The sequence below is a fragment of the Anomaloglossus baeobatrachus genome, chromosome 2 (assembly GCF_048569485.1).
Source record: "Anomaloglossus baeobatrachus isolate aAnoBae1 chromosome 2, aAnoBae1.hap1, whole genome shotgun sequence".
Lineage (NCBI taxonomy): Eukaryota > Metazoa > Chordata > Amphibia > Anura > Aromobatidae > Anomaloglossus > Anomaloglossus baeobatrachus.
In genome coordinates this window covers 492,771,752-492,798,591 of record NC_134354.1, presented here as the reverse complement: position 1 = coordinate 492,798,591, position 26,840 = coordinate 492,771,752, and the positions used below count along the sequence as shown (strand labels likewise).

The window sequence follows — 26,840 nt, the reverse complement described above, 5'->3', positions numbered from 1 at the left end:
TTGCACTGCCACGGAAGATCAAAGGACCCAGCAACAGGATGCCCAGAAATGAACCGCAACACTGCACCTGCAAAAAAAGAAAAAAAAATGTCTAAGTACATGCACGCAGCTCACAGCAGTGATCTGTGGACAGTACTGTGGACATTACCTCAGGAACACTCTTGCACTGCCACGGAAGATCAAAGGACCCAGCAACAGGATGCCCAGAAATGAACCGCAACACTGCACCTGCAAAAAAAGAAAAAAAAATGTCTAAGTACATGCACGCAGCTCACAGCAGTGATCTGTGGACAGTACTGTGGACATTACCTCAGGAACACTCTTGCACTGCCACGGAAGATCAAAGGACCCAGCAACAGGATGCCCAGAAATGAACCGCAACACTGCACCTGCAAAAAAAGAAAAAAAAATGTCTAAGTACATGTACGCAGCTCACAGCAGTGATCTGTGGACAGTACTGTGGACATACCTCTTCCCTGGAGCACTGGACTGGAGGACAGCAGAAGTTGAAGTCAGGAACCGGCAGGAGGTGTGTAGAATGTGCTGGATCCTTTTATAAGTTTTGTGATGAGGAAAAAAAAAAATTTGCGCATGCTCTGTTTAACAAACCGGATGCGGTCACCGCATCCGGTTTAAACCGCATTGCGCCGGATCCGGCATGCATAGACACCCATTGTATACAATGCCGTATTGCGCCGGATCCGGCAGAATGCGGTTTTTTTAAGGGGACAAAAAACGTTACATGATACGTTGTATCCGGCCGCCGCATTCAATTATTTTGCCGCATCCGGAAAAAAACGGATGCAACGCAAAGCCATCAGGTACAATCCGGCAACAATGCAAGTCTATGGGGGATAAACGGATGCGGTACCGTATCCGTTTAACCCGTTTTTTTCCGGATTGAACCTGATGGCAAAAAACTGATGTGTGAAAGTAGCCTTAGAGAGATTTTGCCAATATGGCTGGACTTAGCTATAAGCTACTCAAGACGCCTCAGGGACACCTGCTTAAGACACTCACGTCGTTCCTTGTCCCGCTCTGTCTTGCATCAGACTTGTCATTCTCTGTCACTTGTTCCTTCTTTTCCTCGGTCACACTATTCAATGTCATGGTCTCCCTCTTTTCTTGTCACCCATATCATGCGGCTCTACTTCTCCTCAGACCTGACGTCTGTCTCTGTCACAGGCTGGGCCCTAACTGACCTTTCCACAGCAACCGTTTCTCTCCCTCAGCAGTAGCTCTTTCCCTATTGGCTAATCCTAGAATCCCAACTGTCACCTGTCTGTCACCGGGCAGATTTAACTTTTCACCTGCACCTATAACACTAATACCTTATTAAGCATTATACATTATATACTACACACCTTATACCAATACACATACTGTACATTACATCTTCAATACTGCTACACCTCTACATAGTAACATTCTCTACTCTGCTACATCTTATACATTACAATACCTTACACAATACATTTCTAGATAACATTACTTTATATCTTATCACATGTATATATTTAACAACACATTTGGTATCTTCAGGGGTAGGAACTCGACCACCATCTTACACAGTCACTCCCTGCAAGTTCCATGTTCCCTCCTGGAATAGGGGGCAGCGTTGCAGCTACTAGTTTCTTGTATCACACCCCCCCTCCTTAGAGATGTTTGAGGGTGGCGCTAGAAGCTGTGGGGCACCCCTAGTGTCACTCACTGCATTTATCTCCACCTTCTGACGACATCTCCTTTTACAGAAGCTATGATTATGGCGGAGATAGAAGCAGAATGAAAGAAAAGAACAAACAAACCGTAAACAATTAGATAAAAAACACCTAATTGGAAAAGCTACATCCGTGACGACTATGGAAGTCCTAAAAAAAACAAGAGCTACCGCCAAAAAAAAAGATTGTAGAGCCACTGCACAAAAAAGACAGCCATTCATAGAAACAGTATATCCATAATACCTGTGGTTGACAGTATTTGGCAGTAGATCTACAATATGTGTGGTTGACAGTACTTGGCAGTATGTTCACAATATCTCTCGTCATCAGTATTTGGCAGAATGTCCATTATATCTGAGATCACTAGTAATTGTCACTATGTCCACAATATCTGTGGCAGTATCACCACAATATCATAGGTGACCAATAGAGAAGGGTGAATAGTAACTGTTCGTGTTCGGATTATTCGTAACGAACCCCAAAGTACTATTGCAGTATTTGTCATGAATAACTAATCTATTGCAAGTCAATGTGGAAAAAGAAGATTTTTTTTCACCGTGCCGAATACTGGAATAGTACTCGGTATTCAGTAAGTATTATCCAAACATGACTAGTTACTATTCATTCATCACTAGTCACCAATTGTTGGCAGTCTGTTAATAATATATGTGGTCTTGAGTGGTTGGTGATTTATCCACAATAACTGAGGTTGCCAGTAGTTGGCAGTATGTCCACAGTATTTCAGGTCACCACTAATTGGCTGTTTATCTACAATATCTGAGGTCATCAATAGTTGGCGGTTTATCCACAGCATCTAAGGTCACCATTAGTTGGTGGTATGTCTACAATATCTAAGGTCATCAATAATTGGCAGTATTTCCTCTATGTACGGTATATATGGAAGATACAGAACTAGAAACTACCAGTAAGAATAGAATAAAATTTATAAATCTTTATTAAAAATATTAAAAGCTAAACATATAAATATATATCACATGTGTGTCCAGGTCACATAAGGAAGAAAGAGTCCTGTGGAGAGGATACATCAGGCGTATGGGCCCGGCCGGGCTAATGATATCAGTCTTAGTATATATTGGCAGAACATATATAAATAACTAGAAGGTGGCCCGATTCTAACGCATCGGGTATTCTAGAATTTACGTATTGTGTAGTTCACATATGATTTTTGTCATATATATATATATATATATATATATATATATATATATATGATGTTGTTGTGTGTAGTTACCAAGTGTTTGTGTAGGGCGCTGTAAATGTTCTGGGTGTTGTCTGGGTGGGGGATGTGTCAGAGCGGTATTGTATGTGTGTTGCGTTGTGTGTGTTGCGTTGTTTGTGGAGCGCTGTGTGTCTGCAGCATTCTGTATGTGTGGTGCTGTCTGTGTTGTGCGGTTTGTGTGGGTGTGGAGTGCGTGTGTGTGTTTTGGGGGGAGGTATGTTTTGTGCAGTGTGTGTGTTGCACGGTATGTGCGTATATTTATGTATGCCGCGGTGTTTCTGTGTTGGGTGTTGTGTGTGTGCGGTGTTGTCTGTGTGTGTGTGCGGTGTCTGTGTAGGGCGGTGTTTGTGGTTCCCAATGTGTGTGTGGTGTGTTGTGCGGGTGTGGCGGTGTGTGTGTGTGTTTTGGGGGGAGGTGTGCACTCCTCATCGTGCTCCATACCCCATGCTGCGCACCCCTCATCGTGCTCCATCCGCCATGCTGCGCACCTTCCATCGTGTTCCATCCCCCATGCTGCGCACCCCCCATCGTGCTCCATGCTGCACACCCCTCATCGTGCTCCATCCCCCATGCTGCACACCCCTCATCGTGCTCCATCCCCCATGCTGCGCACCTCCCATCGTGTTCCATCCCCCATGCTGCGCACCCCCCATCGTGCTCCATCCCCCATGCTGCGCACCCCCTACTGTACTCCATCCCCCATGCGGCACACCCTCCATCGTGCTCCATCCGACATGCTGCACACCCCCCATCGTGCTCCATCCCCCCATGCTGCACACCCCCCATCGTGCTCCATCCTCCATGCTGCACACCCCCCATTGTGCTCCATCCTCCATGCTGCGCACCCCCCATCGTGCTCCATCCCCCATGCTGCGGACCCCTCATCGTGCTCCATCCCCCATGCTGCGCACCCCCCATCGTGCTCCATCTCCCATGCTGCACACCTCCCATCGGGCTCCATCCCCCATGCTGCGCACCTCCCATCGTGCTACATCTCCCATGCTGCGTACCCCCCATCGTGCTTCATCCCCCATGCTGCACACCCCCCATCGTGCTCCATCCTCCATGCTGCACACCCCCCATCGTGCTCCATCCTCCATGCTACACACCCCCCATCATGCTCCATCCCCCATGCTGGGGCCGCCGGGGGCAGGTCCGACCGTGGCAACGTGTGTCGGGGGCGGGGCTGAGCGGGCGAGGCATCAGCATATGCCGGCTCCCTGCACATGTGTACCGGGAGCCGGTGTACGCTGGTAACCATGATACACATCGGGTAACTAAGGGAACCGCTTCCTATAGTTACGCGATGTGTATCATGGTTACCAGCGTGTCCGCCGGGGGCGGGGCCGAGTGTGCCGACGTGTGGCGGGGGCGAGCGGGCTAGGCGTCAGCGTATGCCGGCTCCCTGCACATGTGTACCGGGAGCCGGTGTACGCTAGAGCCGGGCTGAGCGGGCAAGGCGTCAGCGTATGCCGGCTCCCTGCACATGTGTACCGGAAGCCGGTATACGCTGGAGCGGGGCTGAGCGGGCAAGGCGTCAGTGTATGCCGGCTCCCTGCACATGTGTACCAGGAGCCGGTGTACGCTGGAGCTGGCGATGCGTGCGGAGGTCCGGGGCAAGCGGCTAATCCATGCGGGGGGCGGGGCCAGGCCGAGGCGAGCAGCCAATCCGTGGGGTGGCGGAGCCAGGCTGAGCCCAGAGCGGCTAATCCATGCGGGGCGGGGCCAGGCCGAGGCGAGCGGCCAATCCGTGGGGGGGGCGGGGCCAGGCCGAGCCCAGCGGCCAATCCGACAGTTGTCACTTTTATGACACTGTCACGGTGACACGAGCAAGACAGACAGACAGAATAAGGCAATTATATATATATATATAGATTGTTAGGTTATATTAGTTCCTGTCATTTGCCAAATATATTATTACTAATGCCTAGCAGCAATTAAATTACAATAATGGAGTGCACAGTACACAACTCGCCCATATTGATGTTCTCCACACAACCCTGACTTGCGTTTCGCTATGTTGCTTTTTTTTACGGGGAGGTGACAGACTGGCTGTCTTTCCAAAATGTATATCTTAGAGGAAGGTAGGCCTATTAAATGGTGTATGGGCACTGCGGTCCTTATTACAGGTGCACCTGCCATTCGTCATTGCACCACACTCATGTTGGATACAATGTGACCCCATGATGTCGGTACATTCATGTGACACGTTCATTGATGGCCGTCGCAGAGTGACGTGGCTCCGGACCCATTGTGCATACACACATCGGTGGCCATCTTGCCGGAGTACAAATGGAGGCAACCATGATGTAAAGGATATATAGATTTGTAATAAGACAAGATCAATGGGCAGAGCCCTGAAAAAACAGGAAGAGAGATGATGAAGGGGACTAAGAAAAGTCAGAAATAGGGCAGAATTATGCAGGATAATTGAATCAAAAAAGTGATATTACTGTGGGAAAAAAAGTATAAATATGAGTTACATATGTCCAATTAAAAAACGCATGTTCTGTGTGTGTGTATATAGCACATATTATAGATGCAGAAATGGCACAAATATTGTGCACAGTCTAGCATAGCAAAATAAACGTGTTCTTTAAAAAGGCAAATATAGTAAAAGGACAATAGTAGTTGGCGCTATGGCCACAATATCTGAGGTTATCAGTAGTTGGCCTACCCCAAAAATAAGCCCTAGCATGATTTTACAGCAATTTGAGTATGCTGGAAATATAAACCCTGATTACAGTCGGGGACGGCGTTAGGGGAAGTCAAACTGCACAATTTCTCAGGGCCCCAATCTCTTAGGAACCCCAGCAGTTGTATTCCGAGGTTAAGATTGTTTAAGGACCTTTGATGATTTTGCAGTCATGTGACCACAGGTCTCCTAATTGCAGGAGTCTAAAAGAACTGAACAGGAGACAAGCTGGTATGTAGGATTAGTATTAAGCCTGCTTTACGCGTTGCAATTTTGCATACGATTTCGTATGCGATTTGCAACGCCCCCATCGTATGTGTGGCACGTTCAATTTGTTGAACGTGCCGCACATACGAGTAACCCCCGTCACACATACTTACCCGTCCATACAACCTCGCTGTGGGCGGCGAACGTCCACTTCCTGGAGTGGGAGGGACGTTCGGCGTCACAGCGACGGCAGCCGGCCAATAGAAGCGGAGGGGCGGAGCTAAGCGGGACTTAAACATCCCGCCCAACTCCTTCCTTCCGCATTGTGGGCTGGGAGCCACAGGACGTAGGTAAGATCTGTTCATCGTTCCCGGGGTGTCACACACTGCAATGTGTGCTACCCCGGGTACGATAAACAATCTAACGTGCAATTCTAGAGACAGGTATGATGTGTATGCGATGAACGTTTTAACGTTCAATCGCAATCGCACGTACCTGTCACACACTGCAATGTACCTTACAATGCCGGATGTGCGGCACTTACGACGTGACCCCGCCGACACATTGTAAGATACATTGCAGCGTGTAAAGCGGGCTTTAGTGAGAAGGGAGAGCAAACTGGGAAATTTCACACTGCCCCCATTCTCCTAAGGGCCCCAACGTTTATATCCTGATGATAATACTGCTTAACCCCTTCACGACCAATGATGGATATATCCATCATGGATCGTGTGAGGTTAATCCCACCCCCTGCCATGGGCAGGTTGCGGCGATCCGTGCATATATCAGCTATTTTCAACAGCTGACATGTGTGCCTGCATGTTACGAGTGGAATCACATTCAACCCACAACATTTAACCCCTTACATCTCGCTGCCAAAGTCTGGCAGCGAGATGTATATGCGCGTGGCCATTATTTTCACTTACCGCCGCCCCCTCCGGAAGTCACGTGTGTGATCACGTGACTTTCAGTGGTTGCCATGATAGCACAGGGTCATGTGATGACGCCTGTAGCTATCATGAGTCACTTTCGGTTTCACTCGGCCCGGAGCCGAGTGAAGCAGAAAGTGAGCATATCTGCTGTTTACAGCTGTGTAGCTGTGATCAGCAGATAGGGCAGAGCGATTGCATTGTTGATCCATATAGCCCCCTAGGGGGACTAGTAAAATAAAAAAAAAGTAAAAAAAAAGTTTTAAAAAATAAAAAAAACTAAAAAAAAAAACAAAGTTCAAATCACCCCCCTTTTACCCCATTGAAAATTAAAGGGTTAAAAAAAATAAAATATACACATATTTGATATCGCCACGGTCAGAAATGCCCAATCTATCAAAATATAAAATCAATTAATCTGATTGGTAAATTGCGTAGCGGCAAAAAAATTCCAAACGCCAAAATTATGTTTTTTGGTCACCACAAGTTTTACGCAAAATGCAATAACAGGCGATCAAAACGTAGCATCTGCGCAAAAATGGTACCATTAAAAATGTCAGCTCGAGACGCAAAAATAAGCCATCAATGAGCCATAGATCCCGAAAAATGAGAACGCTACGGGTTTTGGAAAATGGCACAAAACGTGCGCCACTTTTATTAGACAAGCTTGTGAATTTTTTTTAACCCCTTAGATACAAGTAAACCTATACATGTTTGGTGTCTACAAACTCGCACCGACCTCAGGCATCATACCCACACATCAGTTTTACCATATAGTGAACACCGTGAATAAAACATCCCAAAAACTATTGTGCCATCACACTTTTTTTGCAGTTTTTCCACACTTGGAATTTTTTTGCTGTTTTCCAGTACACTATATGGTAAAACTTATGGTTTCATTTAAAAGTACAACTTGTCCCGCAAACAACAAGCTCTCATATGGCAAGATTGACGAAAAATAAAAAAAGTTACGGCTCTCGGAAGAAGGGGAGGAAAAAAAACCCACGAAGAAATGGAACACAGTCTGAGGCTGAAGGGGTTAAAGACCTTTGTGATATCATGTCATGTGAATAGATTGTCACCAAAAGGTCTCCTAACTGCAGAAATCTAAAACTGAAGAGGAGACACGCTGGTATGTGTGTGCAGCGTGTATGAATGGATAGATATATACACACACGTGTTACACACACGTGTTTGTTAAAAAAAATAAATAAAAAAAAATCTTGAATTATATAAGTCCCTGTCTTATTTTCAGTAAAAACGGTATGTACGTAAACCAGTGCTGCAAAACTTGTCATGTTATCATGGCCATTGGGGGAATAAATGGAATGGCATTGTTCATAGCTTTCTCATATTACAGCTCCTATAGACACAACACATTTGATTACATCATTTCATATCTAGTGTTTATGAACTATGTATAATATAGTGAATTTATCTCTTTTCCTAGGACCTTTTTGGTGTAAGCATGATTGTACCATTACTGAACCATCATATGAAATCACTTGGGGCAAGTCCCACTACAGCTGGTATAATTGGTAAGAACTTTAATTACCACGTGTTACAAAATTGCAGTCATACCCAATAGTCTTACAGAATTTTTGTATCTTAGTTTTTTTCCTTGCATTCGTCTATATTTCTATATACATATATTTAGAAAAATAGAGCAGCACCTTAGGGTACTTTCACACTTGCGTTGTTTTTTTTTTGGCGCAATCCGCTGTCTTGGGAAACAGCGGAATCCGTTAACGGATTCCGTTGTTTCCCATAGACTTGCATTGATGACGGATTGTGCCAAAAGTACCTGCGTTGCTTCCGTTGGCCGATGCTCCGTTGCTTCCGCCAAGCGGAAGCAACGCAGAATGTAACGTTAAATGCTTGTGTCAAAATGACGCCAACCAACGGATTCCGTTGGTTCCGTTAAAATTTATAATGGTTCCCTATGGTAGCGGATTCCGTTGCTAAGTGCTTAACAACGGAATCCGCTGCTGGATTCCGCTAATTTATTCTGAGCATGCCCAGAATGAAAAAAAAATAAATAAAACAGAGCCGACGGATTCCGTTAGACGGACGCCTAACGGACGCCAAACGGATGCAACGGTCCGTTAGTTCACATAATGTGAAATAACGGACCCGTTGCATCCGTTGACACCACAAAAATAACGGATGCGTCAAAACGACGCAGCAACGGACCCAGCGGATTCAACCCAACGCAAGTGTGAAACTAGCCTTAAAGAAATGGGGGAGCAAAGCCTCCCTGGTACATACCAAACTATCAAGGTAAAAGAAAAATTGGAGGCAGCGCACCAAAAGAGTGTACAAATGTGATTTGTTTATGTATAAGCCCATTGTGGCGGTCGGGTCCAGTAGGTGACGGTTTTTGAAGCCACATATTGGAACCAAACTTCACCACAATTGGCTTTTAAATAAACAATTAATTTTGGGGCATTGTTTTTGTTGTGCTGCTTCCAGATTTTTTTTTATTGCTTTATTTATTGCCGCCTGGACAGCATTGCCGTGGGTTGTTTAATATGGGTGAGCACTTTTCACTTTACATATTTATGTGACTTTGTGGCCGCAGCTTGGCCCTGACTTGCAGCTGGCTAATCATCTTTACTTGCATATGCTGGGCTCTCCATGTCTTAGTCTCTCCATACTTATTTCACGTAATTGTGGTTGTGGGTCCCCCCCTTATCCGCGTTGTTGGACAGCTTGACAGGCAGTTTCAGTTACATGGGGGATATATATTGCATCTTGATACGCACTACATGCACGTCATCGGTGTCCTCTGCGCGGATGGGGATTCCCACACCTGTTAGGGGTTAATTTACCCTATTGACTGAGTGGCTGATTTAGGCATTGGTAGTACCAAAGATCTTTACCATTTACTTGAGGTGCACAGTGTGCTTGTAAGCTGCAATTCTGATACTCGCTGCATTGTGTGCCACTACACCACTAGTGCTCCCAAGTCGCTCTATCCACGGCAATGTTGCTGCCCTACTTGTTTGCACTTTATCTCTCCCCTTTTTTACACAGTGTGTGGTTTTTATTATATATTGTATCTAATAAAGCTGTACTTTTAAATCTACTATTTGGAATTTGACTCCATTCTTTTTGATTATTAGCTGGTATAATTGGTAAGAACTTTAATTACCACGTGTTACAAAATTGCAGTCATACCCAATAGTCTTACAGAATTTTTGTATCTTAGTTTTTCTCCTTGCATTCGTCTATATTTCTATATACATATATTTAGAAAAATAGAGCAGCACCTTAAAGAAATGGGGGAGCAAAGCCTCCCTGGTACATACCAAACTATCAAGGTAAAAGAAAAATTGGAGGCAGCGCACCAAAAGAGTGTACAAATGTGATTGTTTATGTATAAGCCCATTGTGGCGGTCGGGTCCAATAGGTGACGGTTTTTGAAGCCACATATTGGAACCAAACTTCACCACAATTGGCTTTTAAATAAACAATTCATTTTTGGGCATTGTTTTTGTTGTGCTGCTTCCAGATTTTTTTTATTGCTTTTTTAGGGACATAGCTATATGAGGACATGTTTTTGTGGTACAAGTTGTAGTTTTGAAAGGTTTATTTCACTTTGTTTGCAGTGTACTGGAAAACACAATGAAGCTTTCAGTTTCAATGTATTTTTAGGTTCTGTTTTTACAGTATTCATTTTGTGGTTAAAATGAACTTTTGATATGATTTTCCAGGCCAGTAGAAGCTATACCAAAGTTGTACACTTTTTCTTGTAACATTTTATGTTTCAGTCGATGGGCCTGTATTGCGTGTGGCAAGCTGAGGTTTTTATTCGTACAATTCTTGATTACATATGACACTTTGATCCCTTTTTATTGCATTTTTTGGGACATGCTGCAATTATTTTCTTTAAAAAAAAGCATTTGTCATAAAGGTGAAGTAATAGTGACGAGCGACAACTACCATGCTCAGGTGCTCAGTACTCGAAACGAGCAGGTCAGACGGGCTCGATTCAGTTATCAAGTATAATGGAAGTCACTGGGAAACTAGCATTTTTACGGAAGATATTCCGGAAGAATGCTTGAGTTTCCCATTGACTTCTATTATATTTGGTACTCGAGTCTAGCCCATTTGAACGTCCAATTGCTCGTTATGAGTATGGCAGGGCTTGCTCGTCACTATTAAGTAATTTATATGTTATGTACTACCCCAGCTGTTGGCCAGCAAATGCTATGAAGTTTATTAAAGGGAACCTGTCACTATTTTTTTGGCCTATAAGCCACCACCAGTGGGCTGTTATATACAGTATTTTAACATGCTGTATATAAGAGCCGAGGCCGCTGTGAGAACATAAAACAACACTTTATAATACTTACCTAACGGTCGCTTGGTTGACCAGATGGGCGCCTCCGTTTTCCGGCGCCGCCTCTTTCAACCATCTTCGTCCTCCTTCTTCTCTAGCCGTGGTGCATGACGCATCCGACATCATACACACTCGCCGGCATTCAGGTCCTGAGCAGGGCAGATCAAAGTATTGTAGTGCGCCTGCTCAGGACCGGCGAATGTGTATGACGTCGGACGCCTCATGCACTCAGGAGTCAGAAGGAGGACGAAGATGGCCAAAAGAGGTGGCGCCGGCACAGGACAACGGAGACGCCCATATGGCCAACCAAGCGACCGTTAGGTGAGTATTATAAAGTGTTTTTTATGTTCTCTTAGCGGCCTTGGCTCTTATATACAGCATGTTAGAATACTGTATATAAGAGACCACTGCTGGTGGTGGCTGCAGCTTATACGCCAAAAAAGTGATGACAGGATCCCTTTAACATGCAGTTTTATTTCTAAATAGACAGTTGAGAAATTTTATTTTGCTGCTCAATTATTTCTCAGGTTTTGGAACTAAATGTAGTATCCATGTTCCTTTTTTTAGGTTCCTGTTATGGTATCCTCCAGCTCTTTTCTAGCTCGATTGTGGTAAGATTCAGACAAGAAGCTAATATTATCTACACCTTGTTTGGCCCATGAAAAACAATTCACGAGTGGACATAGCCTACTCCAGTTTGTTGCAATTACTGATTCAGCCCACCCACTTGTATCTGTCATAATGGATGTGTTCCTCTAAACAACAGAATTGTGCATACATGGAGTGAAGCTTTCATGCTGCCCTGAGTCACCTTGCTTCTTAGCTCAGCGTTAGGAAAGTGAAGATATCATCACAAATGACCTATTGGTTAATTCAAATTCTTGTGTTACATGTACAGTGGATAGAAAAAGTCTACAGACCCTTGTTATAATGCCAAGTTTTGTCATTATATTTTCAGAACTTTTTTTTTCCTTCATTGTCATCCATAATCTGGAGAGTTCAGTTGAAAAACAAACTGAAATCTTTTCGGGTGGAAAAATAAAATAACTAAAACAATATAACATAAATATGTACACCTTTAGGCCCTGTGCCCACGCTAAGTATTTTTCAGAAATCTGCAGCAAAATCTGCATGTTCATTGTGAAGACAGCAAAGTCTATGAGATTTCAGAATTGCTGTGCCCACGTTGAGTGTTTTTCCCTTGCGTATTTGGTGCAGATTTCTTTTTTTCTGCACCAAATCTGCACCAAATACGCAAAGGAAAAAAAAGCAACGTGGGCACAGCACTTCTGAATTCTCATAGACTTTGTTGGATTCACAATGGACATGCAGATTTTGCTGCAGATTTCAGAAAATACGCGTCAAGACTAAACAGCGTGGGCACTGGGCCTTAAACTAATACTTTGTTGAAGTACCCTTTGAATTTATGACACCATTCAGTCTTTTTGGGTAGGAGACTATCTCCATGTCATTACCCAGCATTGGCAATCTTTGCCTACTCTTCCTTGCAGTAGTGCTCCAAATCTGTCAGATTGCAGGGGCATCTCCTCTGTACTGCGCCCTGTTCAGGTCAACCGAAAAATTTCCAACTGTATTTAGGTCTGGGATATGGCAGGGCCATTCCAAAACTCTGATGTTCTTTTGGGGAAGCAATTAATTTGTTTGGGGGTCATTGTCATAATGAAATGTTTTGCTTCAAAATTGACTGAAATTTGGAACTGTTCATTAATCCCTTTACCCTGAATGCTCCAGTTCCAGCTCCCAAAAAACAGCCCATTGAGGAAATGCGTCAAAAATGTGTGTAATTTGCACATAAGTATATCAATAAAGTTTTATCAAAGCCAAGTACCAAGAAGTATTAAAAACAAAGCAGCTTTATTTAAAACATGACATGCCGACGAGACAAATAACTGCAGCGTGAAAAAAGCGATGAAAATGCGCACAAAAGCGCATGTAAAAAAACGCTATCTGATGATAGCTTCCCTTTAGTCTGACCCAGTTCCCCTGATTTACAAGCAGCAGGATGAATTTAAAGCATCACTTAAGCGTTTTCTTTAATTGCACTGCTGGGGAGGAGCTTTAAATGTAAGTCCCCTGACCCCTGTGATGTGCTCACCTTCCAGCGGCTTCTATCGCCACCATTCCGGTCGTCCTCCTGTGATTTGTGACTTGCCGGCAGCTCCAGTGTTTTATGAAGCGCCAGAGGTCACAAATTAATACATGTCTATGAGAGCCTTGTTCTGGCCTCATACTGGCTCTCATACAGATGCATTGAGACCTTGTGACGTAACGTTGTACTTCCAGTTAGTCAGAAATTACAATATGGCACAATATGAAGCCACAAGCTTAGAGCAGCACTGAAAAATGATGAAGCCTTTGGAAGGGGAGTATATGACAGGGTGCAGGGGACTTACATTTAAAGTGCCACTCCAGCGCTGAAAAAAAACCCTACTGCTGGAGTGCTGCTTTAACGTGGAACGGGAGGTACAATGCATTAAGAATAGAGAATATATAATCTACTTGGACAACCCCTTCTCATTTCCCATGTTCGTCCCCATAAAAATAATAAAGCCTATACTCACTTCTGGATCTTGCATTCCTGGGGCCCTCGTGACATTGTTATGGGAACTCTACTACCATTCAGTCCCGGCTTCTGTCTCCCTGCCTTCGGACGGTTACGTAACTAAGAGGAATTGAGCTTTGCAGGTGCTGCTCACTTTCTGTTAATTACCTGTGTCGGAAGGTGGGTAGAAAGAAGCCGGCACTGATTGGTTGTAGGGCTCTTTGTCATAACAATGGCACAGGGGCCCCGAGAAACACGAGTTCTGACATCACTAGAACTGTGCTGGCACCGGAGGTGAGTATAGTCTTTATTATTTTTAGGTGGGCGTACATGGAGAATGAGAAGGGGTTGTCCAAGTAGAAGACTACCCCTTTAAGGTGACCTCACAGTGGTGATTCACAGCACACGTGGGTTGTCCATGTGCTATCTGTGATCCGTGATTGCACATGGACTTATACTCACCTGTCCCGTTCCTGCTTTCCATGGTGCTGAAGTCTCCAGCTCTGCAGCATCCGCACACTGCTCTCTGCAGCTACTTTCGGGTCGGCTCTGACTGCATTCATGAATAGGCATGAGCCGGGCAGGAAGCTGCAGAGAGTGGGGGCTGCACAGAGCATCGCTGGAAAGGTGAGTTGAAAATGTTTATTATTTTAAAAGTCCATGTTTTTCTGTTACGTGTTTCATGGATCACACCATTGCGTGGTCCGTGGGACATCAGTGATGCCAGAAAAAAACGGACATGTCTCAGTGCGGCAATCACGGACACACGTGTACGCCACACGGAGACACGGTCAGGGAAAAATCACTGATGTGTGAGCAGACCCATTCATTATAATGGGTCTGCGTATGTCAGTGATTCTGGTACGTATAGCACAAACGTACCAGAATCACTGACGTCTGAAACAGGCCTTAGACAGGCCCACAAAAACTCATGGGTACAGAACGATTGGTAAAGATGACTTGTTACCAGATTAAAAGCAGCCAGGTTTTGTTCGTATTTTATTTCCACTGTTTCCCTGGGAGTATTCAGGACTATAATTAGCTTGTATACAGAAGCCTTTTAAGGAATCTGTCACCAGATTTTTGCCACCTAATCTGAGATCAGCATAATGTAGAGACAGAGACCCTGATTCCAGTTATGTATCACTTACTGAGCTGCTAAGTGTAGTTTTGGTAAAATCACTGTTTTCACTGTTTTATCAGCAGGAGATTATCAGTAGAGCACTAGTAAACCTGCTGCCAGGTAGTCAATCATATTCTAAAGCTGGGGTCACACATAGTGATGCAGCAGCGATCACGACGGGCGACCTGACCTTATCAGGATCGCTTCTGCGACGTAACATGGTCGCTGGTGAGCTGTCAAACAGGCAGATCTCACCAGCGACCAGTGAACAGCCCTCAGCCAGCAGCGACGCTGCGCTTGGTAACTAAGGTAAATGTCGGGTAACCAAGGAAAGCACTTCTCTTGGTTACCCGATATTTACCTTAGTTACTAGCGTCCGCCGCTCTCACGCTGCCAGTGCCGGCTCCCTGTTCCCTGCACTCCTAGCCAGAGTACACATCGGGTTAATTACCTGATGTTTAATTTGGCTAGGAGTGCAGGGAGCCAGCACTAAGCGGTGTGCTCTCACGCTGCCAGTGCCGGCCGGCTCCATGCTCACGTAGCTGGAGTACACATCGGGTAATTAACCCGATGTGTACTCTGGCGTGCAGGGAACAGGAAGCCGGCACTGGCAGCGTGAGAGCGGCGGACGCTGGTAACGAAGGTGAATATCGGGTAACCAAGGAAAGGTCTTCCCTTGGTTACCCGATGTTTACCGTGGTTACAGCTTACTGCAGGCTGCCAGACGCCGGCTCCTGCTCCCTGCTCGCTTCAGTTCGTCGCTCTCTCGCTGTCACACACAGCGATGTGTGCTTCACAGCAGGAGAGCAACGTCCAAAAAATGAAGCAGGACATTCAGCAACGACCGGCGACCTCACAGCAGGGGCCAACTCGTTGCTGGATGTCACACACAGCGACAGCGACGGGACGTCGCTGCTACATCACAGAAAATGGTGACGTAGCAGCGACGTCGTTGTTGTCGTCGCTGTGTGTGACACCACCTCAACTCTACCCCTATCTCTGACTGGCAGTTTTCTGTGTACACTATACATGGGCAGAAACGTGTCAATCAGTGATGTGGGTGGGGGTTATACAGAGCTTAGCTTTGAAATACCTCATAGATCTACAGCAGATAACAGGGATTTTATCAAATGACAGCTCAGTAAGTGACACATTGCTGGAATCAGGGTCTCTGTCTCTACATTAGGCTGCTCTCAAATGGGATAGCAAAAACCTGGTAATAGGCTATGTGTGCACCCTGCAGTTTTGTTTTTCAGAGAAAGGAACCTCTGGCCAAAAAAACGCATAAAAAGACGCATGTGTTTTTTACACGTTTTTGGTGCGTTTTTGCCCGTGTGTTTTTGTTTTTTTTTACTATATTCAATGAAAAAACGAAGGGGAAAAACACAGAAAAGAAGTGACATGCAACCAAACCTGCAGGCAAAAAGAAGCAACGTGTACACAGCCTTTCAGGTTTCTCATAGACTTTGCTGGGGAAGGTCATACATGCAGTTTAGGACCACAACCTGCACCCATAACTGCACCAAAAAAACAGCAAAAAAGTTCACTGCGCACATAGGGCCTAAAGGCCCTGTCACACACAGAGATAAATCTGCGGCAGATCTGTGTTTGCAGTGAAATTGTGGACAATCAGTGCCAGGTTTGTGGCTGTGTACAAATGGAACAATATGTCCATGATTTCACTGCAACCACAGATCTGCCAAAGATTTATCTCTGTGTGTGACAGGGCCTTAAGTCAGTCATTGAGATGGGTAGAAAGGATACATTGCCAAAAACTAATAATATATGTATTATTCAGGTGAATAGCATTTTGTCATTACAGATTGTGACAGGAGTGTTCTGTCCTTTTGCAGCAACACTAATTAATTTATGAGGGGGTTTTAGATAACAAAAGTGAATATAATCATGTTTGGCATCAGATTGGGGAGTATTTTTTTTAACTTTTTGCATAGCTGTTGACCCCGTTAAGCATCACTCCAGCTTATTGTTTATTTTATTCCATCGCTGTAGTACCCCCATATTCTACTCAGCTGCCGCTATCTTCATCTTTTATTACCGCCACTCTGGTCGATGTCTGCGTTTTCTGACTCGTTGGCAGCCCCACTGTTTCATGGACTGCGCCGAAGGTTACAACTCAATGGGAGCCTCGTTCTGGCTCTCAGGGATGCATTAATAGCTCGTGGCATAACAACTGACTTCCGGCCGGTCAGATGTTACGGGCACAAGATGGCATCGTGGAACCAGAGCGGTGTCTGTAAAAGGTGAAGAGGCCGGAAGGTGAGCATAAGGCCCGTTTCACACGTCAGTGAAAAACAGTGACGTTTTTCACTGGCGTGTAAAACACACACATGTCCCTGCGTGTGCCGTGATTCACGGCACACGTGGGTTGTCTAAGTGCAATCCGGGCTCCGTTCTCCGTGGCCTGTGATTGCACTTAGAAAACAACTCACCTGTGTGCGCTCCCGCTGTCCATGGTGCTGATCGCTCCCGCGGTGCAGCATCCGGCCTGTGGTGACCCCCGCAGCAGCTGCTTCGGGGTCGGCTGTGTCGTGCATCATGAATATGCGCGACAATAATGAGCCGGCTCAGAAGCAGCAGGGAGAACGGGCTGCAGAGGACATCGCTGGACGCCGGGTGAGTTAAAATGTTTTTTATTTTAAAAGCACGTTTTTTTCTGGCACGTGTTTCACGGACCACACCACTGCGTGGTCTGTGGGACATCAGTGATGCCAGAAAAAAATGGACATGTCTCCGTGCGGCAATCACGCACACGCGGGTACGCCGCACGGAGACACGTGCAGTGAAAAATCACTGACGTGTGAGCAGACCCATTCATTATAATGGGTCTGCGTATGGCAGTGATTCTGGTACGTTTAAAAAAAAGCACAAACGTACCAGAATCACTGACGTGTGAAAGGGGCCTAAGACAGGGTGCAGAGGACTTGCACTTAAAACACCAGTCCAGCACTGAAGAGAAAAAATGCTGGTGATGTGCTTTAAGGTTAATGGGGCTGAAAAGGTTAACTAAGTGCATTGTTCTGTAATGTAAAGGACCTGAATCTTCCCATGTAAGCATCTACCATTCAGAAGGAGAGTGCTTGTGAGCTGACTCATTGCTTCTTAATCTGCAAGCCATTAGCTTTTAGTCCTGTCCGGCCACAACCTTTATTTTTCACAGGTATGTTCCAGAGTTTTTAATCATAAACCACTCCTACTAATGCACAGTATAAAATACAAAGCATATGTGCCATATGTGTGCTGTGAGTACAGGGATCACAAGTGTGAATAGATTGCCAAGAACATTTACAGAGCAGAACAAGGATACTTGTATTTACATTCACAATAAATCCTTAGCAGATGTAGATTTTCCATATTATAGCCCTTTTTCATAGCTTCTGTAAATGTATTACTTAAAGCAGAGGTCCCCAACTCCAGTCCTCAAGGCCCACCAACAGTGCAGGTTTTTGGGATTTCCTTAGTATTGCACAGGTGTTAATGTAATTACCTGCCCAGGCACTGGTTCCAACAGCAGTGCAATGCTAAGGAAATCCTGAAAGCATGCACTGTTGGTGGGCCTTGAGGACTGGAGTTGGGGAACCCTGACTTAAAGCACCCCTCCCGCCCCCTGTCTGATATTCCCCTTCCTTCATCTTCAGCTTCTCTTGCCGCCGCGCCAGTCGGTCTCAGCGATTTGAGACCTCCTGGCACTCTGCAATGTTTCATGGAGCGCACTGGAGGTCACAACTCTATACATCTCTATGAGAGCCTCGTTCTGGCTCTCATAGATATGCATTGAGAGCTTGTGATGTAACTTCTGACTTCTGGTAAGTCAGAAGTTACAGGCACAAGATGGTACCAGGGGTCCGTAGCGGCGTCCGTAAATAGTAAAGCTGCAGAAGGTGGATAGACGACAGGGGATAGAGGGCTTAGATTTAAAGCACCACTCCAATGCTGAAAAAAATACTGCTGGAGTGGTGCTTTAAAAGGGACCTGAAACCAGGTGAAAAATGGCTAAGTTTTGCTCTTATTTTATGACAATTCCACTTATTTCTTTTTAAAATCCATCATACCGTTACAGCAATATGGAACTTTTTATCTACTGCTAATTGTATGGTCTTTTTTAAGGGGACGTTGATTTTAAGGGAATTATGCAGAGCAGCGTAAAGACACACCCCCAGAGAATCCTGCAAGCCACGCCCACTTGTAAGAACATAAAAATTAGCATTAAGTAAAAAGGCCTATATCTCTAGACCTTATTGTGGATTTTAAAAAAGGAAATAAAGGATTATTTAGGGAATCAGTGGGAATAAAAGAAGAGCAAAAAAAGTCTAGTTTTGACCTATACAGGTCCTATTTTAAATTGCATCTTTTCCAAGTATAATGGTCCTTTCTGTTCTGGTGTTGGACTTTACTACTTTCCAACCCCATCTCATAAGGCTGCTTTCACACTACGTTTTTTAACATGCGTCATGAACGTTTTTTTAACGCAAAAACGGATCCAGTGCAAATGCGTTTTCATTTCACTGCATTTGCAATGGACTCGCGTCAACATGAGTTCACATGCGTTTGCATGCGTTATAGTGAGGATCCAGCGACTTGCAGTTTTTTAGCTTTTTTCAAAAATGCTACTTGTAGCGTTTTTGAGCTGCGTCCAAATACTGTTTTTCACTGGATCCTGACTATACTGCATACAAACGCATGTGAACGCTGGCATACTGATAGACAGGATCCTGCTTGCTCTACTGAGCATGCCCAGAAACCAGCCTGGCGTGATCAGTCTCTCTCTCCCCCTCCCTCTCTACCCCTCCCTTTCTCTCTCTCCCCCCCTCTCTCCTCTCTCTCTCCCCCGCCTGAGAGCAGCGGACACTCGTAACCAAGGTTAATATCGGGTAACCAAGCTAAGCGCTTCACTTAGTTACCCGATGTTTACCTTGGTTACCAGTGTCTGCAGCTTCCAGATGCCGGCTCCCAGTCTATCACGTTCAGTTCCCCTCACTCCCGATCACATGACTCCAATGCCCGCCCATAAACTTCAAGTGACAGGATCCTGCAAAATAACACATGCGTTTGCATGCGTTTTTTTTTGTAAAAACAGGATACACTTTTACAGCAAAAAAACGTTCATGACGCATGTTAAAAAACCGTAGTGTGAAAGCAGCTGAAGACAAAACAATCCCTGATCTCAGGGAGACCAGCCAGAGAAAACACTGCCAGCAGCCAGCGAGGGCGCTCAACACAGTGAAATCCTAGGTACATTGCTAACCCCATCTCATAGCATGCAGGTGAACAGAAAGAGCGAGAAGCTGCAGCTGTGCCCCCCTAGATCATTACCTCCTTACTATGTACTGAGACTGGTGTTTTTAAAGGGTTTTTCTGGTTTTAAAGATTTTCTAGAAAAGGTATAAAATATACTGAACTAATACTCAACTTCACCTGCTCCAATGGTGGCTCTCCAGTGAGCTTCCAGGCTGCAATTGTGACATCGCCACAGCAGCGCACATCACTGCTGCAGCTAATCACTCAGCTCAGCGACTATCAGTGGTCAGGGTTAGGGATGATCAAATATCACAAATATTCTGTAATATTCGACTTCGCGAATATCCGACGAATAGGTCGCCACTATGCGAATATTCGATGCGCAATGTACCGTATTTTTTGCTTTATAAGACGCACCTGATTATAAGACGCACCCCCAAATTTGATGAAGGAATAGAGAATTTTTTAATAAATGGGGTCCATCTTATAATGCCAGTGTCCGTCTAACAAATAATATAGGGTATATGTCCCTCATAGCCCCCTCATCCTAAACTTAGCCACCTTAATCTGGATACGGCCACCTTATATTGAACACGTCCCCCAGTAAGGCCCACAGGCCCACTGTGGCAGGCCCACAGGCCCACTGTGGCAGGCCCACTGTGGCCAGGCCCACTGTGGCCAGGCCCACTGTGGCCAGGCCCACAGGCCCACTGTGGCCAGGCCCATAGGCCCACTGTGGCAGGCTCACAGGCCCACTGTGGCAGGCCCACAGGTCCACTGTGGCCAGGCCCACTGTGGCCAGGCCCACAGGCCCACTGTGGCTAGGCCCACAGGCCCACTGTGGCCAGGCCCACAGGCCCACTGTGGCAGGCCCACAGGCCCACTGTTTGCACGCACACAGGCCCACTGTTTGCACACACACAGGCCAACTGTTTGCAGGCACACAGGCCCACTGTTTGCAGGCACACAGGCCCACTGTTTGCAGGCACACAGGCCCACTGTTTGCAGGCACACAGGCCCACTGTTTGCAGGCACACAGGCCCACTGTTTGCAGGCACACAGGCCCACTGTTTGCAGGCACACAGGCCCACTGTTAGATATCGCCCCCATGTTGCTGCTTTTAGTAAAATAAACTCCTTACCTTCTGCAGCCGTGTCCTGTCTGGTGTCACCCTCCTCGGGGTTGAGCTCCTCCAGTGTCTCCTGCACTTCCTACTTCCTGGTTCTAGTGCCAGTCATGTGATCAGGACAGCAGAGAGAGATATCTCTGCGTGCCTAATCACAGCAGCAGGAGGGAGACCTGGCAGACACGCTGGAGGAGGTGAGTAAAGAGTTTATTATTTTACTATGGGCAGCAGCATGGGGGCTATAGCTAACACAGGGGGGCATGTGCGATCAAAGGTAAGCACAGGCAAATAATATGCGCAGCTCCCCCAGCCCATCGCCGCGGTGCAGTTTCAGCACCATGGTGGTGGACAGCGGCTGTGCATATTATATGAGCGGGTGCAGGAGATCAAAGGCTGCCGCCCGCAGCTTCACAAGCCTCTACCAACCCCCCCAGCACCGCTCCAGAGCGGCCTCCACCTCCCCTGGACCCTGCAGTATATAATCTGTATATTCGGTTTATAAGACGCACCCCCTACTTTCCCCCAAAATTTGGGGGAACAAAAGTGCGTCTTATAAAGCGAAAAATACGGTAAGTCTATGGGAAGCCAGAATAGTTGCTATTCGGCAACTATTCGGGTTTCCCATAGACTTATATTGCGCATCGAATATTCGCAAATAGCCGAATAGCGGTGACCTTTTCGGCGAATATGGGCATTGCTGAATATTTGCGGTATTCGATCATCCCTAGTCAGGATGTAACCTCTGCAGTAAACAATCACCAGAGCCAACACTGGTGCACAGGAAGGAGAGAACCAGCTCCCTTTATTTTATGTATTTGCTAGTCCTTGGACCAAACCCCTCTAAGTACTGAGGACTTACTACTAATTTATGGCATGGGGAGAATTATATTAATTGTTACAAAAGTACAAATCTGACCAAAAAACAACTGAATCATTATAGAAAAAAAAACCTGAAATGACTTTTTCATTCTTTTTTTGCAGGGGAGTTGGAGTGATATTGTTGGACGACGGTATGCATTAATCACTTGTATTCTTATCAGTGCCCTTGGATATGGTCTCCTTGGTATATCCATTAACATATACATATATGCAATTGCTAGAATACCCGTGGGTAAGTCATGGTGAAAATGTAGTGACCCTAAGGTTTTTTAGATTGCTGCTGTATCTGATTTGTAAGTTCTCCAGTAAAATAGTTTAATGCAAGATCCAATGTGGGTAATTCCCAATATGCGCAATAGCACTGTCAGCTAAATATAATGACACAAAAGGTCTCATGAACCTAAATTTCAACTTTGTATTTGTCAGGAGATAAGAGAAACATTGGTACCCTTTGAAAGCACCGCTTAAAAACCCTTAGTGCCAAACTGCAACATTGAAAGTGCTGAACGGATTTATTTATTTTTCCACTTTTAGCATAGTAGTTCTTGTGTCAGCTTTTCCAAGGCAACACTCTGAGGCCACCAAAATGTCTTCGGATTTGTAGAATTTAAAAGGAACCTTTCACCAGATATGTCCCCTATAAGCTATGGCCACGACCAGTTCGCTCTTATATACAGCATTCTAGAATATGTTATACTAGAAGGTGGCCCGATTCTACGCATCGGGTATTCTAGAATTTACGTATTGTGTAGTTAATGTATGATTTTTGTTATATATATATATATATATATATATATATATAGATGTTGTTGTGTGTAGTTACCAAGTGTTTGTGTAGGGCGCTGTAGATGTTCTAGGTGTTGTCTGGGTGTGGCGGGGGGTGAGAGCGGTGTTGTTTGTGTGTTGCGTTGTGTGTCGTTATTTGTGGAGCGCTGTGTGTCTGTATCGTTGTGCATGTGTGTTGCGCGGTTTGTGTGGGTGTGTGTGTGTGTTTTGGGGGGGAGGTATGTTTTGTGCAATGTGTGTGTTCTGCGGTATGTGCGTATATTTGTGTGTGCCGCGGTGTTTGTGTGTTGGGTGTTGTGTGTGTGCGGCGTTGTGTGTGTGGGTGTCTGTGTAGGGCAGTGTTTGTGGTTCCCAGTGTGTGTGTGGTGTGTTGTGCTGTGCATGTGTGGCAGTGTGTGTGTGTGTTTTGGGGGGAGGTGTGCACCCCCCATCGTTGTCCACCCCCCATCGTGCTCCATCCCCCATGCTGCGCACCCCCCATCGTGCTCCATCCCCACTCCCCATTGTGCTCCATCCTCCATGTTGCGCATTCCCCATTGTGCTCCATCCCCCATGCTGCGCATTCCCCATCGTGCTCCATCCCCCATGCTGCGCACTCCCAAACGTGCTCCATCCCCCATGCTGCGCACTCCCCATCGTGCTCCATCCCACATGCTGCGCCCTCCCCATCGTGCTCCATCCCCCATGCTGCGCACTCCCCATCGTGCTCCATCCCCCATGCTGCGCACTCCCCATCGTGCTCCATCCCCCATGCTGCGCACTCCCCATTGTGCTCCATCCCCCATGCTGCACCCCCCATCGTGCTCCATCCCCCATGCTGCGCACCCCCCATCGTGCTCCATCCCCCATGATGCGCACTCCCAAACGTGCTCCATCCCCCATGCTGCGCACTCCCCATCGTGCTCCATCCCCCATGCTGCGCACCCCCCATCGTGCTCCATCCCCCATGCTGCGCACTCCCCATCGTGCTCCATCCCCCATGCTGCGCACCCCCCATCGTGCTCCATCCCCCATGCTGTGCACCCCCCATCGTGCTCCATCCCCCATGCTGTGCACCCCCCATCGTGCTCCACAGTCACACATCAGACAGTAAACACGCACACATCTGATCGCATACACTCACACACACACCCCACTTCTCCCTGTGCCCACCGGTGGGCGGTCCCAGCAGCTGTGCTGCACGCCGTGCTCCTCTGCCGACACTCACAGATCCGATCGCATACACTCACACACACACACTCACACACATCCGATCGCATACACTCACACACACACACACACTCACACACATCCGATCGCATACACACACGCACTGACGATATCGCACATACGCGCTGACACACTCACAACATCCGGAGATACCACATGCTTCCGGCCATGTGATCCTCCGGCATGTCCTGGAAGATCACTGCACAGTATCGCCGCCGAGAAGCAAGCGATATCACGGGATGTTGTGAGTATGTGGATGCGATCTGATGTGTGTGTGAGGTGTGTGTGAGAGGGAGTGTGATCTGATGTGTGTGTGTGTGTGTGTGTGTGTCTGTTCTTATGTGTGTGCGTGTGTGTGTTCCGCCGCTGCAGGACGTGTATGCGATCTGATGTGTGTGTGAGGTGTGTGTGTTCCGCCGCTGCAGGACGTGGATGCGATCTGATGTGTGTGTGTGTGGTGTGTGTGTTCCGCCGCTGCAGGACGTGGATGCGATCTGATGTGAGTGTGAAAGTGAGTGTGAGTGTGTGAAAGTGTGAGTGTGAGTGTGAAAGTGTGATCTGATGTGTGTGTGTCTGTTCTTATGTGTGTGCGTGTGTGTGTGTTCCGTCGCTGCAGGACGTGAATGCGATCTGATGTGTGTGTGAGGTGTATGTGTTCTGCCGCTGCAGGACGTGGATGCGATCTGATGTGAGTGTGAAAGTGAGTAAGAAAGTGAGAGTGTGAAAATGAGTGTGAAAGTGTGAGAGTGAAAGTGTGAGAGTGAAAGTGTGAGTGTGAAAGTGTGAGAGTGAAAGTGTGAGAGTGAAAGTGTGAGAGTGAAAGTGTGAGAGTGAAAGTGTGAGAGTGAAAGTGAGAGTGTGAAAGTGAGAGTGTGAAAGTGAGAGTGTGAAAGTGAGAGTGTGAAAGTGTGAGTGTGAAAGTGTGAGTGTGAAAGTGTGAGTGTAAAAGTGTGAGTGTGAGTGTGAAAGTGTGAGTGTGAGTTTAAAAGTGTGAGTGTGAAAGTGTGAGTGTGAGTGTGAAAGTGTGTGTGAAAGTGTGAGTGTGTGAGTGTGAGAAAGTGTGAGTGTGTGAGTGTGAGTGTGAAAGTGTGAGTGTAAAAGTGTGAGTGTGAGTGTGAAAGTCTGTGAGTGTGAGTGTGAAAGTGTGAGTGTGAGTTTAAAAGTGTGAGTGTGAAAGTGTGAGTGTGAGTGTCAGTGTGAGAGTGTGAGTGTGAAAGTGTGAGTGTGAAAGTGTGAGTATGAGTGTGAGTGTCAGTGTGAGAGTGTGAGTGTGAAAGTGTGTGTGAAAGTGTGAGTGTGTGAGAGTGTGAAAGTGTCAGTGTGAAAGTGTGAGTGTGAAAGTGTGAGTGTGAAAGTGTGAGTGTGAAAGTGAGAGTGTGTGTGTCTGTTCTTATGTGTGTGCATGTGTGTGTGTTCCGCTGCTGCAGGACCTCGATGCGCTCACCTCGGGGCGAGAAGCCATTCCGTGGGGGGGGCGGAGCCTGGGCGAGCGGCCAATCCGTGTGGGGGGGCGGAGCTGAGGCGAGGAGAGCGGCCAATCCGGGGGGGGCGGACCCGAGGCGAGGTGAGCGGCCAATCCGTGCGGGGGAGAGGAGCCGAGGCGAGGCGAGCGGCCAATCCGTGCGGAGGGGCGGGGCCATGGCGAGGCCAGCGGCCAATCCGCTGTTTGTCACCGTAAGGACATGTCACGGTAAGGACACAATTTTGGAGCAAGACAGACAGACAGACAGAATAAGGCAATTATATATATATAAATAAGAACCCAGACCACTTTGTAAAACATAAAAAACAGCATTTATTATACTCACTTGCAGGGCGGTCCGGTGCGATGTGCTTTGCTGGTCCCGGTTCGGGACTCCTCTTTGCTTGCAATTACCGTCCTTGCTCCGTGTGGATGATGCGTCCTTCCTCATCCAGAGAGAGTCTTCCATTGCACTTCTGCGCATGCGCACTTTTCTCTGCCGAAAGTATTGTAGTGCAGATGCGTTGGCGTTTGACTTTTCCCCATGCATGTGCACTACAAAACTTTGCTCGCCCACAGCAGGGCAGACATAAGTGCATGTGTGCAGGACCACAATGGAGGATTCTGTGTGGATTACATAGGACCCATCATCCACACAAAGCAGAGAAAGAAGACGACAATCGCAAGAAGATAGGAGGCGTCAGACCGAGGCCAGAAACACCCATCAGACCCGACCGCCGCGCAGGTGAATATAATTAATAAAAGCTGTTTTTTACGTTTTACAGATCGGCATGGGCACTTATATACAGTATTCTAGAATGCTGTAATGACTATAGTTCAAAACATTAACCATGACATACAAAGCCATCCACAACCTGTCTCCTCCTTACATCTGTGACCTAGTCTCCCGGTACCTACCTGCATGCAACCTCAGATCCTCACAAGATCTCCTTCTCTACTCCTCTCTTATCTCCTCTTCCCACAATCACGTACAAAATTTCTGCTGTGCCTCCCCCATACTCTGGAACGCTCTACCTCATCATATCAGACTCTCCCCTACCGTAGAAAGCTTCAAGAGAAACCTGAAGACCCATCTCTTCTCTACAATAACCCTCAGTCTAGTACACCACTGCGCAACCAGCTCTGTCCTCACCTATTGTACCCTCACCCATTCCCTGTAGATTGTGAGCCCTCGTGGGCAGGGTCCTCTCGCCTCCTATACCAGTCTGTTTTGTATTGTTATTGTATTGTGTAATGATTGTTGTACGTATACCCTCTTTCAATTGTAAAGCGCCATGGAAT

At 46.4% G+C, this 26,840-nt stretch overlaps 1 protein-coding gene across 2 annotated transcripts in view; it reads left to right on the top strand.

Moving 5' to 3' along the window:
- Window positions 1-26,840, top strand: part of SLC67A2 (solute carrier family 67 member 2) — a 63,412-nt gene that overhangs the window by 21,491 nt on the left and 15,081 nt on the right. The window contains exons 2-4 of one of the 2 annotated variants that reach the window (XM_075336483.1): window positions 8,240-8,327; window positions 11,702-11,745; window positions 22,184-22,313. In XM_075336483.1, the coding sequence (XP_075192598.1) occupies window positions 8,240-8,327; window positions 11,702-11,745; window positions 22,184-22,313 (262 nt within the window). The remainder of the gene's footprint in view (window positions 1-8,239; window positions 8,328-11,701; window positions 11,746-22,183; window positions 22,314-26,840) is intronic. The other variant, XM_075336484.1, reaches the window with a different exon arrangement.